The following is a 16,636-nucleotide window of genomic DNA, read 5'->3' as shown; positions in this document are numbered from 1 at the left end:
TTAAACGAAAGAGGAGATTACACAAGCTCGATGACCAATGGGAAGCGGAACCGTATACCATCCTGCCATCCGACTTCGACAATACAAAGGTCTGTCTCATCAGCAAGGACAGAGGGGAGACCTCGACAGCGGTATCCAGGGATCACCTTAAGGTCTGCCCTGATAAGTTGAAAGAGAGGGGCACGGCCCCAGAAATCTCCCCGCCGGTGGAAAAGGAGAAGATGTTCCATACCGTCCTTGGTGACTTTCCCCAATCCTGGACTCAGATAAACCAAGCAATCGCGGTGCCTGTTCTAATGTTTCAACAGCCGGACCCACCAGAACCAATGGTGGTACCAGATCATCTGGCCCCGCTACCTCAACAAGCCTTACCTGATGAAACCATGCCAACCGTTGAACCGGCAAATCCTCCCTCTGCTATCAGTGAATCTGCTGTACCCACTGTTGATAGCAGCAGCTCTGAGAGCCCTAACCTGCCAGTGCTACCCCGACTCACTAGAAGTGTAGCTAGAAGACGGTGCACTACACCAGCGGTAGCAAGCATAGCGGGCCCTGTTAGGCCAATAGCAACCCCTGCGCTGCGAAGGTCCACACGCAGCACTCAAAATCAAACCCCCCTCCGCTACAAAACTTGGAGGTATTAATAAGGGCTGCTCTTTAGTTAAGAATGTTTTTGTGTGTATTTTTGTTACAGGTTTTAAATGGACAATAGAGTAATGGACGGTGAATTGCTCAAAAACTTTCATAAGGGGGGGACCCCTTTGTTTACCCGGGGTCCCCGCTGTTTCAACCACTGAACTGAGAGTCATAAACTGTGCATGACCTAACTTTTGCAACGTTCAAGAATCCTCACCTCCCGTAAAGGGAAGCATTGTTATGTTCAATTGTTATGCTATTTCAAAAATTTGTGTGTTTTCTGTTAACATGTATTATTGTTCTTGTTTTCCCAGTCCCGGAGTACTGGATTTAACCGGGGGGGAGTGCAGCACCCCAGAGTCCTGGTTGTTGCAGTACTGTGGCTCCGCCACTATGGGGAGCTATGGTACGTCTGATTGCACTAAAGGAGTTTCTCTGACCAGGTAACACCTCACTACACTTCACACTCCGGCCACCAGGGGGGGTGGTCCTATCTAGTAGGCCACTCCTCACACTATGGTAAAACTGGGGGTTGGACAGGAAGACAGGGAGAAGTAGCTGGGAAGAGCTAGTGAGAGGACCTGTCAGGGATGGGATCCTGGCAGACTCCTCAGAGCAGAACAAACCAGTGAACAACGGGAATACAGCAAGAGGAATTAGAACCAGAAGGAGTCGTGCTGTTAGACCGAGGCAACATCCTTCTGAGGCGCAAACAGTCGGTGGCCGGAACGCCGAGCAAGTAAGAGACTTTAAGTACATTGCAAACCACGGCCGGACAGCCAATTATAGGTTGGCTGTCTCACTTAACACCTAAGCAGACAACGGAGGCAGCTGTGGGAGAGGGGCGACTCTAGGGTCCCGGAAGAACTCCAGGCCTACCCCGTCATACGGGTGCGTCCTACCATATCATCTGGAGGACGGAGAAAACGAACATCAGAGACAGACAGAAACAGTTGTGAGGACTATCCCGGGAGCTCAGCAGGGAAGAACTACAACACTCAGCGCTAGCAGGTAGACACTGATTCCCACCTGTAAAAAGAACTCCTGATGTGCCTTTGGACCGGCCGGTCTCTGACAACCCAGTTAACAGCACTCTGGACTGAGGTCTCCAAAACCTTCAGTAAAGAGGTAAAGAGACTGCAACCTGGTGTCCTCGTTATTTATTGCGACCGGCACTTCACAACTGCACCATTATCACCGCTTATTGCACTGGACGTTCCCCCACTGACAGACAGGGCCACGGACCGGGTCTAGCCACCGTGACAACCCCAGAACTGAGACTCAGAGGCCCGGCTCCAGGTACCCCTCGGCCCTGCGGCGGTGTGGGGGCGCTCCATAAGATTATTGTACTTGTTTTAATTATGTATACCCCTCCTCACATGTAAAGCGCCATGGAATAAATGGCGCTATAATAATAACTGCTGACACACTCCAGCCACATGAGGTCTGGCATTGTCCTGCATTAGGAGGAACCCAGGGCCAACTGCACCAGCATATGGTCTCACAAGGGGTCTCATCTCGGTACCTAATGGCAGTCAGGCTACCTCTGGCGAGCACATGGAGGGCTGTGCGGCCATCCAAAGAAATGCCACCCCACACCATTACTGACCCACTGCCAAACCGGTCATGCTGAAGGATGTTGCAGGTGGCAGATCGCTCTCCACGGCGTCTCCAGACTCGGTCACGTCTGCCACATGTGCTCAGTGTGAACCTGCTTTCATCTGTGAAGAGCACAGGGCGCCAGTGGCAAATTTGCCAATCCTGGTGTTCTGTGGCAAATGCCAAGCCTCCTGCACGGTGTTGGGCTGTGAGCACAACCCCCATCTGTGGACGTCGGGCACTCAGACCATCCTCATGGAGTCGGTTTCTAACCGTTTGTGCAGACATATGCACATCTGTCGACCACCAACAAAATTCCTCTATAACAACTAACCATGATCCTCTTCACATGAGACAACATACAACCAACTGAGGTAGTGAAGTCACAAACACGATCCAAATTATATAAAATATAATTCTTTATTCATATAAACAGGGATATTCCATATATATTAATACATATACCATAATTATATATAACTACAAATAACCGTAAATGTAATAAGCAGCAGTGGTAACCCACTGCTGCACATGGACTTAACTAGAAATAGGCAACAGAGACAAAATATAGAGAGTGACCTATCCCAATGCCATTATTCCATCCAAAATGTAAATGATGTTATGTCAACAACGGTCCATAGTTTATGGATTAATGTGGCTCCTTCTCAAGAGTCAAACTAATGGAGCATGCCAATATAATATCTAAATAGATTTATAAATATATCATTAAGCCCATATAGATGTGGGTATATATATAAACTAATTTGGCATGACAACTAAACTAAGCCCATATCTACCAGGATAAAAAACCATCAGACAGATACATTATAATGAAATAAATCTATTATCTGCAGTTATGCCAATCTAGATGGGGGTGGATATAGGTTAATTTTGTGTAACACAAAAACCCTCCAAGAGAACCAAACCCATATCTACAGGGATGGAAAACCATTAAAGGACATATTATAATGGCGTAAATCTATTACCTGCAGTCATGTTGACAAGGGATAAAGTCACACTGATACCTCGACGCGCGTTTCACTGGCTCCGCAGCTTCGTCTCTGTTGCCTAATTCTAGTTAAGTCCATGTGCAGCAGTGGGTTACCACTGCTGCTTATTACATTTACGGTTATTTGTAGGTATATATAATTATGGTATATGTATTAATATATATGGAATATCCCTGTTTATATGAATAAAGAATTATATTTTATATAATTTGGATCGTGTTTGTGACTTCACTACCTCAGTTGGTTGTATATATGCACATCTGTCGCCTGCTGGAGGTCATTTTGCAGGGCTCTGGCAGTTCTGTTCCTCCTTGCACAAAGGCGGGGGTAGCAGTCCTACTGCTGGGTTGTTGCCCTCCTATGGCCCCCTCCACATCTCCTGGTGTACAGGCCTGTCTCCTGGTAGCGCCTCTGGACACTACGCGGACAGACACAGCAAACCTTGCCACAGCTCGCATTGATGTGCCATCCTGGATGAGCTGCACTACCTGAGCCGCTTGTGTGGGTTGTAGAGTCCGTCTCCTGCTACCATGAGTGTGAAAGCACAACCAACATTCAAAAGTGACCAAAGCATCAGCCAGAAAGCATTGGTACTGAGATGTGGTCTGTGGTCCCCACCTGCAGGACCACTCCTTTATTGAGGGTGTCTTGATAATTGCCAATAATTTCCATCTGTTGTTTATTCTATTTGCACAACAGCATGTGAGATTGATTGTCAATCAGTGTTGCTTCCTAAGTGGACAGTTTGATTTCACAGAAGTTTGATTTACTTGGAGTTATATTCTGTTGTTTAAGTGTTCCCTTTATTGTTTTGAGCAGTGTGTAATATTGTGTAGTATGTTATATTTTTAAATGATTTCAACACTCCAATTAATTAATACAAATTATAGAGATACTGATATGGTTGATATATAGTTCCACCACATGTGCTCAGAGGCCCATCCTCCAAGTGCTACGTTTCTGCCATGTGTTCCACCTGAAGCCCCGTCCTCCAGCTGTGGAATGCTGGTAAATCAGGTTTCATTGAGGATTATTATTATTATTTATTGTTATAGCGCCATTTATTCCATGGCGCTTTACATGTGAGGAGGGGTATACATAATAATTGATTGAGGGGATGTACCTTTGCCAGTGGACAATAGACTTGTGACATCATTCCCTACATGTGGGGCTGCACACACCTTTTTAGCTGGACAGATAAGAGACAAGACATGTGCTTTTGGTCTCTTGCTTCCTGGGCGATCGGTGATGAACTCCTACCGTGCTAATGTAATGTATGATTTTATTGATTATGGGCTATTTTGAGTGACTGTTAATATTTATTATCTTTTATTAAGTAAATTCATTTTTGTTTATTCAATATTTGTGTGAGAATTCCTTGAACCTTAACAAAACAAAGAGTGTGCAAAGCAGTCATCAAAGCAAAAGGTGGCTACTTTGAAGAACCTAGAATATAAGACATATTTTCAGTTGTTTCACACTTTTTTGTTAAGTATATAATTCCACATGTGTTAGTTCATAGTTTTGATGCCTTCAGTGTGAATGTACAATCTTCATAGTCATGAAAATACAGAAAAATCTGTAAATGAGAAGGTGTGTCCAAACTTTTGGTCTGCACTGTATATATTTATAATGAACAAATATACAAGTATACAGTCAGGAGTGCTGTACAAGGGTAGGGTACAGATAGATTACAATTACCGTGTTATGTAGCATGTGACCACAGGGAGGCGCTGATGGATCACAGGTTCAAATCTTTGTTACGTGATTCTCTGGCTGCGTCAGCTAATGGGCCTTCTTTCAGTAGAAAGACTTGGTCCAAAATGAGGAGCTGCCTATTATCCCCTAGGCTGCTCCCTCCCACACCCTGCGCCCACCCCTGAGCTTGTGCAGCCTCTCTCCTCCCATTCTGAGGGTATGGTTTTCTGTCCAGAACCGTGGAGGCTCATAACTTTCCACCCTAGGGTCTACGACAGTGGCGGCGCCACTGGGTTCTGCTGGATTTTGTCTGTGCAGGGAGACCAAATATGCCTACTGTAACGGGGTCTACCGTGCTGTAGTACCTCTTTCAGTACCACCCCGTGTTTCAGGAGGTCCACTCTGCCTTGGCTTGATTTTGAATGAAGGACGCTGGCTGGAATTCCTTGATTACATGGGTGCATATAAAATCTCACTGCTTCTCCACGTATTTCCAGTCTAACAACACTTTTTCCATTACGTCCCTCAGGACAGCACCATGGAGGACGTCCTTCCTTGACCTATAGCGGGACAGGATCACAGAGAGGTTATAAGGACCCTCCCACCTCCACCCTCCAGTGTTTTTTCAAAGTACCACAGAAGGATGGAAATAAATAGTCTAAACATGCCCTTACAAACATGTCTGTAATAAACCATTTAACGGCTTCATCTTAATTTCGAGCCATTGTGACCCGAAGGACGAACGATCTGCTGGTAGATTAATCCCGTACAAGCCTAAAAAGAGAAACATAAGGGAGGGAACTAAGGGCGCTGTCCTGAGGGACTACCTGGAAACCGAATTACCGGTAGGTCTAATTCCCTTTTTCCATTACGTCCCTCTGGACAGCACCATGGAGAATACCAAAGCAACTCTCCCAGGGTGGGTACAGAAGCCCAGGAATCAAAGTCCCAGGCAAAAACCAGACTAGATATATAAAGGATCTGAAAGATCAGAAAAACCATAGATATCTAAAGAGATCCGCAAAGAAAATCACCGTAGTGAGTGCCTGGTATACATCTATAATGGCCGATTTCAGTATGAATGTGGTAAATGAAATAAGCATCAGGAGCAGAGCGTGAGATTCACCCATTGTACTCCAATATCAATAATGAACCAAGCAAGTTATTTATTCTGGTACTTACAGACATCGCAGCCCCAGAATAGGGTTAGAAAACCTTATTGCCCAGCAAAATATGGTGAAAGTCACAGCCACCACACAATGAGGACTGTACCGACCAATAATACGCTGCATGTGCTTATAACCCAGGACTGTTCCTTCATCGGACCTTCTGGGCTCAGGTTAAGCCTTGGGTACAGACCAGCTTACCGTACTACAAGGAGACCTGCAGGACAGAGGCCCTGGACTGGGAAAGATCAAACCAATAACAGTTAGTACGTGGATAATGGCAGAGCATTGGGATGTACACACATTACTCATCCAGGAGATCACGTCTCTTCCAAATCCTTAATGTCTAACCCCAAGAAGGGTTATATATCATTGAAACTAAGGAATACACCATCCGGCAGGTAATATCTCCTGCCATTACCAACGTCGGGCTTCTCATTAGAAGCGCTGAACGAGAACGTGGAACATCACTCCTGTATTACTTGATGTTACACACAGGGAGTCCGGACTCTGAATCGATGAAGGTGGTGGTGGTAGTAAAAATCTTCCGACACTTGAAATGATTCGAAACTGCATTTATACGAGTCATTAGTCCAGACATAAGTCCCGCTATAGGTCAAGGAAGGACGTCCTCCATGGTGCTGTCCTGAGGGACTACCTGGAAACTGAATTACCAGTAGGTCTAATTCCCTTTATTCACAGCACACAGAATATATCACACAGATACAGAGGGCAGGCCAATAGAAAAACAGCAGGCCAGACATACGTTACAATAGCCGCAGGTGGCCGGAGCCTGCCGATATTTACTGTGGGAATTACAAAGGTGGGGGAGGTCAGAAGGGGGATATCTTGTCCAGGGGCGCAGCCTGTGGGCTGATGCATTTCACATGGAACCTATTATACATACATATACTGCATTAATCCCATAGTCCGAAAAAAAGTTTTTATAGGCAAAAAATTAGCACTTCGATCATGAATGCTGACATAGATTACCTAACAAGGTATGAAGTGACACATTGGTGAATAAAAGTAAAATTATCTTTATTGACATATTATTTTAAAATTACAAAATTACACTTTAAAAGAACCACATGGCAGTCTATCTATATTAAAGGGTATAAACAAAACAAGCAACAAAAAAAAAAAAAAAAAAAAAAAAAAAAAAAAAATTATATATATATATATATATATATATATATATATATATATATATATATATATATATATATATATATATATATATATATATATATATATATATATATATATATATATATATATATATATATATATATATATATATATATATATATATATATATATATATATAGCAATACCCTCACATCATAAACATAGCTTTGGTAACAGTAGTGATGGGTTTCATGGTGACCCAAGGGTGGAAATAGTATCCACTCCTGTACAAGAGAAAGAAAATAACTATGAAGCTATCAAAAAAGTGGTCACTAAATGGCAGTGCGATACCCACAATCAAAAAAGGGTTAAATTCATGAGGCAATAGCCAATTCAAAGAAATGCAGAGAAGAAAATGATCACAAAGCCATGAAATATTTACCTGAAGATGAGTGGAGAAGGTAGCAATAAAAGTGGGAAAGCGGGTCACCTCCTGCGCCCGACGAGCGCCGTTTCGCCCTTCGGCTTCTTCAAACAAGAGGGGCAATGGAGTCTAGGTATTAGTGTGGGTTTAAGTGTCCTGGAAGCCGGGTGTGACGCACAGGAGGGGGCGGAATTAATCAGCCATATGCATAAGATTGGTGGGCGTATCGGGTGTTGCTAGGAGGGTGTATACAACGTTACTAGCGGCGCATGAAGGCGGTAAAGTGCTCTGAGATAAGGGAGACTCCCGGCCCCGCGTCTGGTGATGCACGGTGTGAATAACCGCGCATCATCCTGGTGACGCCGATCGCAAGTCCAGCAGAGCTACAAGACCGGCGCATGCCCCCCACGCTGAGGGGAAAGAGCGAGAAAGTGAACGCCTGCCCTCTCTCACCTTAGAAGATGCCGCAGCGGCTACAAACGGAGCAAGGCCAAGAGAGGGGACGGGAAAGAAGTGAGATTATGTATATATTATAGATATCAAGTGTGTGGTGTGTGTGAAGAGGGGGAAAAATAGAAACATTATGGTGAACACATAAACTTGTAAAAATAAGGCATTCAGCCGGTGGATATAGAGAAAAAAGGCAAACCAGCAAACTATTGTAAAGAATGAAAGGGGCCAGATGGATGAATGGAGGCCAGGAGTACCGATTGTACTAGATGGAAGAAAATGTATATTCAATATTATAGTGACCCATCAGAAAGCTTGGATCCAATGGTGTAAACGTCGTATTACTGTTAGATAATACGAGGGAAAGGGTGGGAGCATTAGGAATTAATGCGGATAATGCTAAAAACCTACTATGGCCCGCTAGTGAAGAGATGGCAATCATAGATAACAAGACCTTTGTCACTAGAGCGGTGCACATTATGTCTTAATATTATTATGTCTTAATATGAATAGTGCGCTGGGCTATTATGGCCTAAATGAAGAAAAAAAGGGGAAGGGGAAAGCAAGACCATATAACGATAATAAAGTGCATTATAAACTATGGGAAAAAAAACAGCCCCGTCCTTAAGATAGGCAGAATAGTGCAGTGTATACAGAGAATCCATATACAGTCCGGGCTGCTGACATTTTCACTGTTTTCAGATGGGCATCCGAAGCCGACCACCAAATCCATGCCAAGGATAAGGACCCAAACAAACATCGTCCCCCGGAACAAGAAGACCAGGACGTATATAATACCCAAGGTGAGTAAAGAATACGGTTAAAATATATAAAAGGATGTAAAAACAAAAGACTTTTGTCAAAATGAAGGAATGAGGAAGTGAGGGAGAAAGTTAAAACCGACATATAGCTACAAAACCAGGACACATAAACCCACACTACTACCTAGACTCCATTGCCCCTCTTGTTTGAAGAAGCCGAAAGGCGAAACGGCGCTCGTCGGGCGCAGGAGGTGACCCGCTTTCCCACTTTTATTGCTACCTTCTCCACTCATCTTCAGGTAAATATTTCATGGCTTTGTGATCATATTTTTCTCTGCATTTCTTTGAATTGGCTATTGCCTCATGAATTTAACCCTTTTTTGATTGTGGGTATCGCACTGCCATTTAGTGACCACTTTTTTGATAGCTTCATAGTTATTTTCTTTCTCTTGTACAGGAGTGGATACTATTTCCACCCTTGGGTCACTATGAACCCATCACTACTGTTACCAAAGCTGTGTTTATGATGTGAGGGTATTGCTATATATATATATATTTTGTTGCTTGTTTTGTTTATACCCTTTAATTAGATATAAGACTGCCATGTGGTTCCTTTAAAGAGACATTTTACGTCCACCCATATTGTTAGTCCTTTTTTTCTCCCTATAGGGATACTACTTTAAGTATAGCAACATTATATATAAATTTCTAAAAATATACTGCCATCTGGGTCTTTGGGTCACCCCCTGGTTTTGTTTGGAGGTCCGACTTTTCCACATCCTGTCTTTTAAAGATTTGTAATTTTAAAATAATATGTCAATAAAGATAATTTTACTTTTATTCACCAATGTGTCACTTCATACCTTGTTAGGTAATCTATGTCAGCATACATATATATAACTGCACAACATATTCTGAGTGCTGGGGGGTTCTGTAACACGGCTCCCCCTTTCAGCGACGTGATCGGCATACACAGTCTGATCCTTAACGGATAGATTTGGGGATGACCGAAGTTTATGGGGTTGGTACAAGTTCCGTTTGTCAACTTAGTCCATCAGCGTTACCGTTTTGTTTGCCGGGTCTGTAGTGGATGGTGAAGTCCAGATGTTGTAGGGCTAAACTCCACCGCAGTAATCTGGCGTTGTCTCCGGAGACCCGATTAAGCCAGACTAGGGGATTATGGTCCGTTAGGAGGGAAAACTGTCGTCCATACAAATATGGTTGTAACTTTTTGAGTGCCCATACTACTGCCAGGCACTCCTTCTCGATGGCCGCATAGCTTACTTCACGGGGCAGTAGTTTCTGACTCGGGTAAGCTACCGGGTGTTCCTGGCCGTCCGGCCCAACTTGGCTTAGTACTGCCCCCAATCCAAACATAGGAGCATCTGTGTGAACAAGGAAACGTTTAGTTGGATCGGGTGCGGCCAATACAGGGGTATTGGTGAGGGCGTCCTTTAGCTGGCGGAAGGCTTCCTCACACTCTGAGGTCCAGGTTACCTGGCAGGGTTGGTTCTTATGGGTCAGATCAGTGAGGGGCTTGGCTACGCTGCTGTAATTGGGAACGAATTTCCTGTAATACCCCGCTGTCCCTAGAAACGCCATGACCTGGGTTTTAGTGCGTGGGGTGGGCCATTTGACTATGGCCTCAATCTTGGCTGGTTCTGGTCGCTGTTTCCCACTTCCCACCCAATGTCCTAAATACTAAACCTCCGCTTTGCCCACGTGACACTTGTTTGGGTTCAGGGTGATTCCGGCCTTGTGGATCCTGTCCAATACTGTCTCTAGGTGATTTAGATGCTCTTCCCATGTCGCGCTGTAGATGGCGATGTCATCCAGGTAGGCACAAGCCTAGTCCTGGAGACCATCCAGAAGCCGGTCAGCCAGCCTCTGGAAGGTCACAGGGGCATTCTTCATCCCGAATGGCATAACTCGAAACTGGAATAAGCCGTAGGCACAAGCATAGTCCTAGAGACCATCCAGAAGCTGGTCAGCCCGCCTCTGGCAGGTAGCAGGGGCATTCTTCATCCCGAATGGCATAACTCGAAACTGGAATAAGCCGAACGGGGTGACAAATGCAGACTTGGGAATAGTGTCAGGACTAAGGGGAATCTGCCAATACCTTTTCATAGATCGATGGTGGTCAAATACTTTGCCCCCGCCAGCCGGTCTAACAGCTCATCCACGCGCGGCATGGGATACGCATCCGTCACTGTTTTCTCATTGAGCTTACGATAGTCTACACAAAACCGTGTAGTCCCATCCTTCTTGGGCACTAACACTACGGGGGATGCCCAGGGACTATCTGACTCTTCAATGACCCCTAAACACAACATCTCTTGTATCTCTTGTCGCATCCCTTCTCGTACAGACTCCGGGACGCGGAAGGCGGGTTGTCGCAGGGGGTCTGATCCTGGGTCTCAACCTTGTGTTGTGCCAGGCGAGTGTACCCTGGTCTCTCCGAAAACATCCTCTGTCGCTGCCTCAACAATGCCTCTGCCTGCTGTCTCTCCCGGGGACCTAGGTCTTCACCCCAGTGTACCTGGTCCCATGTTTTAGACTGAGTCCTCTCCCCTAAGCCATCAGGCAAGGGGAGTCCGGCTACATCCTCTGCTTCAGGTGCACAGATGGCCACTACCTCTTCAGGGCGCTCCCGGTAGGGCTTCAGTATATTCACGTGGAACATGCGGATAACCCTGGGGTCGTCACAATCGGCGACATTATAGGTGGTGTTGGCTATTTTCCCCACTACCTGGTAGGGCCCCTGCCATGCAGCTTGGAACTTGTTCTGCCTAGTGGGCTCTAACACCAGGACCTTCTGTCCTATCTCAAAGGTGCATTCTCTGGCCCTCTGATCGTACCATACGCGGTGGCGCCGCTGGGCCACCTGCATGTTCCCTCGTACAGCCTGGGTCAGCTCCTGTAGGTGGTCCCGGAATTCCAGCACATAGGGTACAATAGGTACCCCTTCTATGATGCCCTCCCCTTCCCAGTGTTCTAGCACTAAATCTAGGGGTCCCCTTACCTGCCTCCCGTATACCAGTTCAAACGGGGAGAACCCTGTGTATTCTTGGGGCACCTCCCAATAGGCAAACAGGAGGTGAGGCAAGAATTTCTCCCAGTCCCTGTAGGTCCTGGTAAAAGTCCCAATGAGTTGTTTTAATGTCCCGTTAAAGCGTTCACACAACCCATTGGTTTGCGGGTGGTACGGGGCGCTTCTAATGGAATTTACTCCGCACAGCTTCCACAGTTGGTTCGTCACCTCTGCTGTAAACTGGGTACCCTGGTCCGAGATAATCTGCCGGGGAAATCCAACCCGTGAGAAAACCTGGAGCAGGGCAGCCGCCACCGTCTCTGCCAGTATGTTAGGTAACGCAACCGCCTCTGGATACCGTGTGGCATAATCTGCCACTGTCAATATATACCTTTTCCCTGACGGACTGGGTTTGGCTAACGGCCCTATCAGATCGACCGCTACTCGGCTAAAGGGTTCCTCCACAATGGGGAGGGGGCGTAATTTGGCCTTGCATCGATCTCCTCTCTTGCCAATGCGCTGGCAACTGTCACAGGTCTGGCAGTACTGACGAACATCATAGGTTACCCCCGGCCAAAAGAAGTTTTGTGTCAGACGATGCCTGGTGCGACTGCAGCCGAAGTGCCCGGCCAAGGGTATGTCATGAGAGATTTGCAGTAACTCCTGCCTATACTTCTTGGGAACTACCAGCTGTCGTTTTATAGTGGGGCTCGTCCCTGTGTGGTGCTGCTGTGATCCGGTAGAGGAGTCCCTGCTTCCATATAAACTGTTCCCCTTCCAGTACCCCTCTCCCCTCCTGTGCCTTCCCACGATATCCCTCCAATGAAGGATCCTCAAGAAACTCCCTCTTAAATTCAGCTGGGGTGGCCCAAGAAATGTGTCTGGCTATGGGAATACGTGTAGGGCTGGGATGTCTTACCTGGGCCTCCTCTGTGTGTGATTCCGCCTCCACAGCTCAAGCTTGTTTCTGGGTGGTCACAGGATATGTCTCAGCCAGAGGGGCAACCGAGAAGGCAGACCACATGGGCCCCAAGTCATTTCCCAGCAAGACGTCTGCAGGCAAATCCTCCATCAAGCCGACCTCAACAAGGCCATCCCCGACTCCCCAGTTCAAGTGAATCCAGGCAGTGGGCAGTCGATGTATGGCTCCCCCTGCTACACGGACGCTGGCTGGAATTCCTTGATTACATGAGAGCATATAAAAGCTGACTGCTTCTCCACGTATTTCTAGTGTGACAACACATTACTCACAGAACACAGAATATATGTAACAACAGATACAGAGGGCAGGCCCATTCAAAAGCGGCAGGCCAGACATACATTACAATAGCCGCAGGTGGCCGGAGTCTGCCGGTATTTACTGTGGGAATTACAAAGGTAAGGGAGGTCAGAAGGGGGATATCTTGTCTCCTCTGCCCAGGGGCGCAGCCTGTGGGCTGATGCATTAGGGACATGCATCTCACATGGAACCTATTATACATACATATGACTGCACAACATATTCTGGGTGCTGGGGTTTTTTGTAACACGGCTCCCCTTTTCAGCGACGCGATCGGCATACACAGTCTGATCCTTAACGGATCGGTTTGGGGATGACCGAAGTTCATGGGGTTGGTACAAGTTCCGTTTGTCGACTTAGTCCATCGGCGTTACCGTTTTGTTTGCAGGGTCTGTAGTGGATGGTGAAGTCCAGAGGTTGTAGGGCTAAACTCCACCGCAGTAATCTGGCGTTGTCTCCGGAGACCCGATTAAGCCACACTAGGGGATTATGGTCCTTTAGGAGGGAAAACTGTCATCCATACAAATATGGTTGTAACTTTTTGAGTGCCCATATTACTGCCAGGCACTCCTTCTCGATGGCCGCATAGCTTACTTCACGGGGCAGTAGTTTCCGATTCAGGTAAGCTACCTGGTGTTCTTGGCCGTCCGGCCCGACTTGGCTCAGTACTGCCCCCAATCCAAACATAGAAGCGTCTGTGTGAACCAGGAAACGTTTAGTTGGATCGGGTGCGGCCAATACAGGGGTATTGGTGAGGGCGTCCTTTAGCTGGCGGAAGGCTTCCTCACACTCTGGGGTCCAGGTTACCTGGCAGGGTTGGTTCTTACGGGTCAGATCAGTGAGGGGCTTGGCTACGCTGCTGTAATTGGGAACGAATTTCCTGTAATAATACCCTGCTGTCCCTAGAAACGCCATGACCTGGGTTTTTAGTGCGTGGGGTGGGCCATTTGGCAATCTTGGCTGGTTCTGGTCACTGTTTCCCACTTCCCACCCAATGCCCTAAATACTGAACCTCCGCTTTGCCCATGTGACACTTGTTGGTTCAGGGTGATTCTGGCCTTGTGGATCCTGTCTAATACTGTCTCTAGGTGATTTAGATGCTCTTCCCATGTCGCGCTGTAGATGGCGATGTCATCCAGGTAGGCACAAGCATAGTCCTGGAGACCATCCAGAAGCCGGTCAGCCCGCCTCTGGAAGGTCGCAGGGGCAGTCTTCATCCCGAATGGCATAACTCGAAACTGGAATAAGCTGAACGGGGTGACAAATGCCGACTTGGGAATAGCGTCAGGACTAAGGGGAATCTGCCAGTAGCCTTTGCATAGATCGATGGTGGTCAAATACTTTGCCCCTGCCAGCCGGTCTAACAACTCATCCACATGCAGCATGGGATACGCATCCGTCACCGTTTTCTCATTGAGCTTACGATAGTCTACACAAAACCGTGTAGTCCCATCCTTCTTGGGCACTAACACTATGGGGGATGCCCAGGGACTATCTGACTCTTCAATGACCCCTAAACGCAACATCTCTTGTATCTCTTGTCGCATCCCTTCTCGTACAGACTCAGGGACGCGGAAGGGGGATTGTCTCAGGGGGGTCTGATCCTGGGTCTCAACCTTGTGTTGTGCCAGGTGGGTGTACCCCGGTCTCCCCGAAAACATCCGCTGTCGCTGCCTCAACAACGCCTCTGCCTGCTGTCTCTCGGGAATAGAAGAAAAAAGACGTGCACTCTGGGATTTATGGAATTGGTGCTGGTTGAACCCGGAGAAATCCAGACCATTCAGTAATAGAAGAAAACAACCGCACTCAAATTATAAATTTGTGTAATAAATGTGAGGATTTTAATAGGAACACCACAGTGGTATAATCAATTGTTGAGGTAACGTTTCGACCCTTTCATGGGCCTTTATCAAACCTCACTGTAAAAATACAGAGAAAAATCATATTAGAAATCATATGTAAAATAAAGCAAAAATATACATATATATACAGCTTCAATATACAAAACAGAAGAATGCGGACAGGGCGCCAAAAAGTAGTCAGTATACAAAAATAGCAGGGGAACCCATGTAGATGAGAAAATACTATACACAATATCACAATATTTACATAATATTTACAAGAAATGCCCTAAGCAATGTAATCAAGAATTGGGATGGACTGCTACAAGGCAAGGAGGCGAGGGCAGAGGAAGTGGACAATGGGGCCTAATTGATATCTAGAACATGAACAATATGGTATGGTTAATACATGAAACAACATGAGAAAACCAGCAACAGCTATTATAGCATGCAAGGTGTTAAGGTACCTTCACACTAAACGATTTACCAACGATCACGACCAGCGATACGACCAGGCCGTGATCGTTGGTAAGTCGTTGTGTGGTCGCTGGGGAGCTGTCACACAGACAGCTCTCCAGCGACCAACGATGCCGAAGTCCCCTGGTAACCAGGGTAAACATTGGGTTACTAAGCGCAGGGCCGCGCTTAGTAACCCGATGTTTACACTGGTTACCATTGTAAATGTAAAAAAAAAAAACAGTACATGCTCACCTTCTGATGTCCGTCAGGTCCCTTGCCGTCTGCTTCCCGCACTGACTGTGAGCGCCGGCCGTAAAGCACAGCACAGCGGTGACGTCACCGCTGTGCTCTGCTTTTACTTTACGGCCGGGACTCACAGTCAGTGCAGGAAGCGGACGGCGGGGGACGTGTGACAGACACCAGAATGTAAGTATGTACTGTTTGTTTTTTTACATTTACAATGGTAACCAGGGTAAACATCGGGTTACTAAGCGCGGCCCTGCGCTTAGTAACCCGATATTTACCCTGGTTACCATTGTAAAACATCGCTGGCATCGTTGCTTTTGCTGTCAAACACAACGATACACACCGATCTGACGACCAAATAAAGTTCTGAACTTTCAGCAACGACCAGCAATATCACAGCAGGATCCAGATCGCTGCTGCGTGTCAAACACAACGATATCGCTATCCAGGACGCTGCAACGTCACGGATCGCTGTCGTTATCATTGGAAAGTTGGTCAGTGTGAAGGTACCTTTAGGCAAAACTGACCTTCAAGAAGAAAACAGGGGAGGTGAGCAATGTCAAGAAGGACACAGTGGCTCCTGAGGAGGCTAAAAAGGAACGTCAAATAACAATACAGTGCAGGGAAGGATAGAGATTAGGGCAAAAAAGCAGACAGAGCTAAACAGCACAATAGTCAAAAACCAAGGCCAAAGAGAGGTAATGGAGACACAGCGCACATACCACTATAGGAGGAGGAGACTGGATATATCCGGAACAGCACGGATAGGGAATGGGGTCCCTGTAAGAACTAGGAGTAGAAAAGCAAATAAAAGGGCTTGTAAGGTAAAGGGCGCTGGAAGAGGTACGCTAATATGTACCAGAATATACAATACCTGTGGGTCCTATGGCAGGAGGAACGGCGGT

The 16,636-nt window shown here is 46.5% G+C and overlaps 1 protein-coding gene across 1 annotated transcript in view; it reads left to right on the top strand.

Annotated features, from left to right (window-relative positions):
- Positions 1-7,595: 7,595 nt before the first annotated feature.
- The window catches only part of LOC143774131 (uncharacterized), a 267,928-nt gene continuing 258,887 nt past the window's right edge, over positions 7,596-16,636 (top strand). Inside the window, exons 1-2 of the mRNA XM_077261443.1 lie at positions 7,596-8,177; positions 8,817-8,917. Of these exons, the coding sequence (XP_077117558.1) occupies positions 8,126-8,177; positions 8,817-8,917 (153 nt within the window). The 5' untranslated portion in view covers positions 7,596-8,125. The remainder of the gene's footprint in view (positions 8,178-8,816; positions 8,918-16,636) is intronic.

Source organism: Ranitomeya variabilis, chromosome 5, assembly GCF_051348905.1.
Source record: "Ranitomeya variabilis isolate aRanVar5 chromosome 5, aRanVar5.hap1, whole genome shotgun sequence".
NCBI lineage: Eukaryota > Metazoa > Chordata > Amphibia > Anura > Dendrobatidae > Ranitomeya > Ranitomeya variabilis.
The sequence above is the reverse complement of the archived record's forward strand: the minus strand, read 5'-3'. Positions and strand labels throughout refer to the sequence as shown.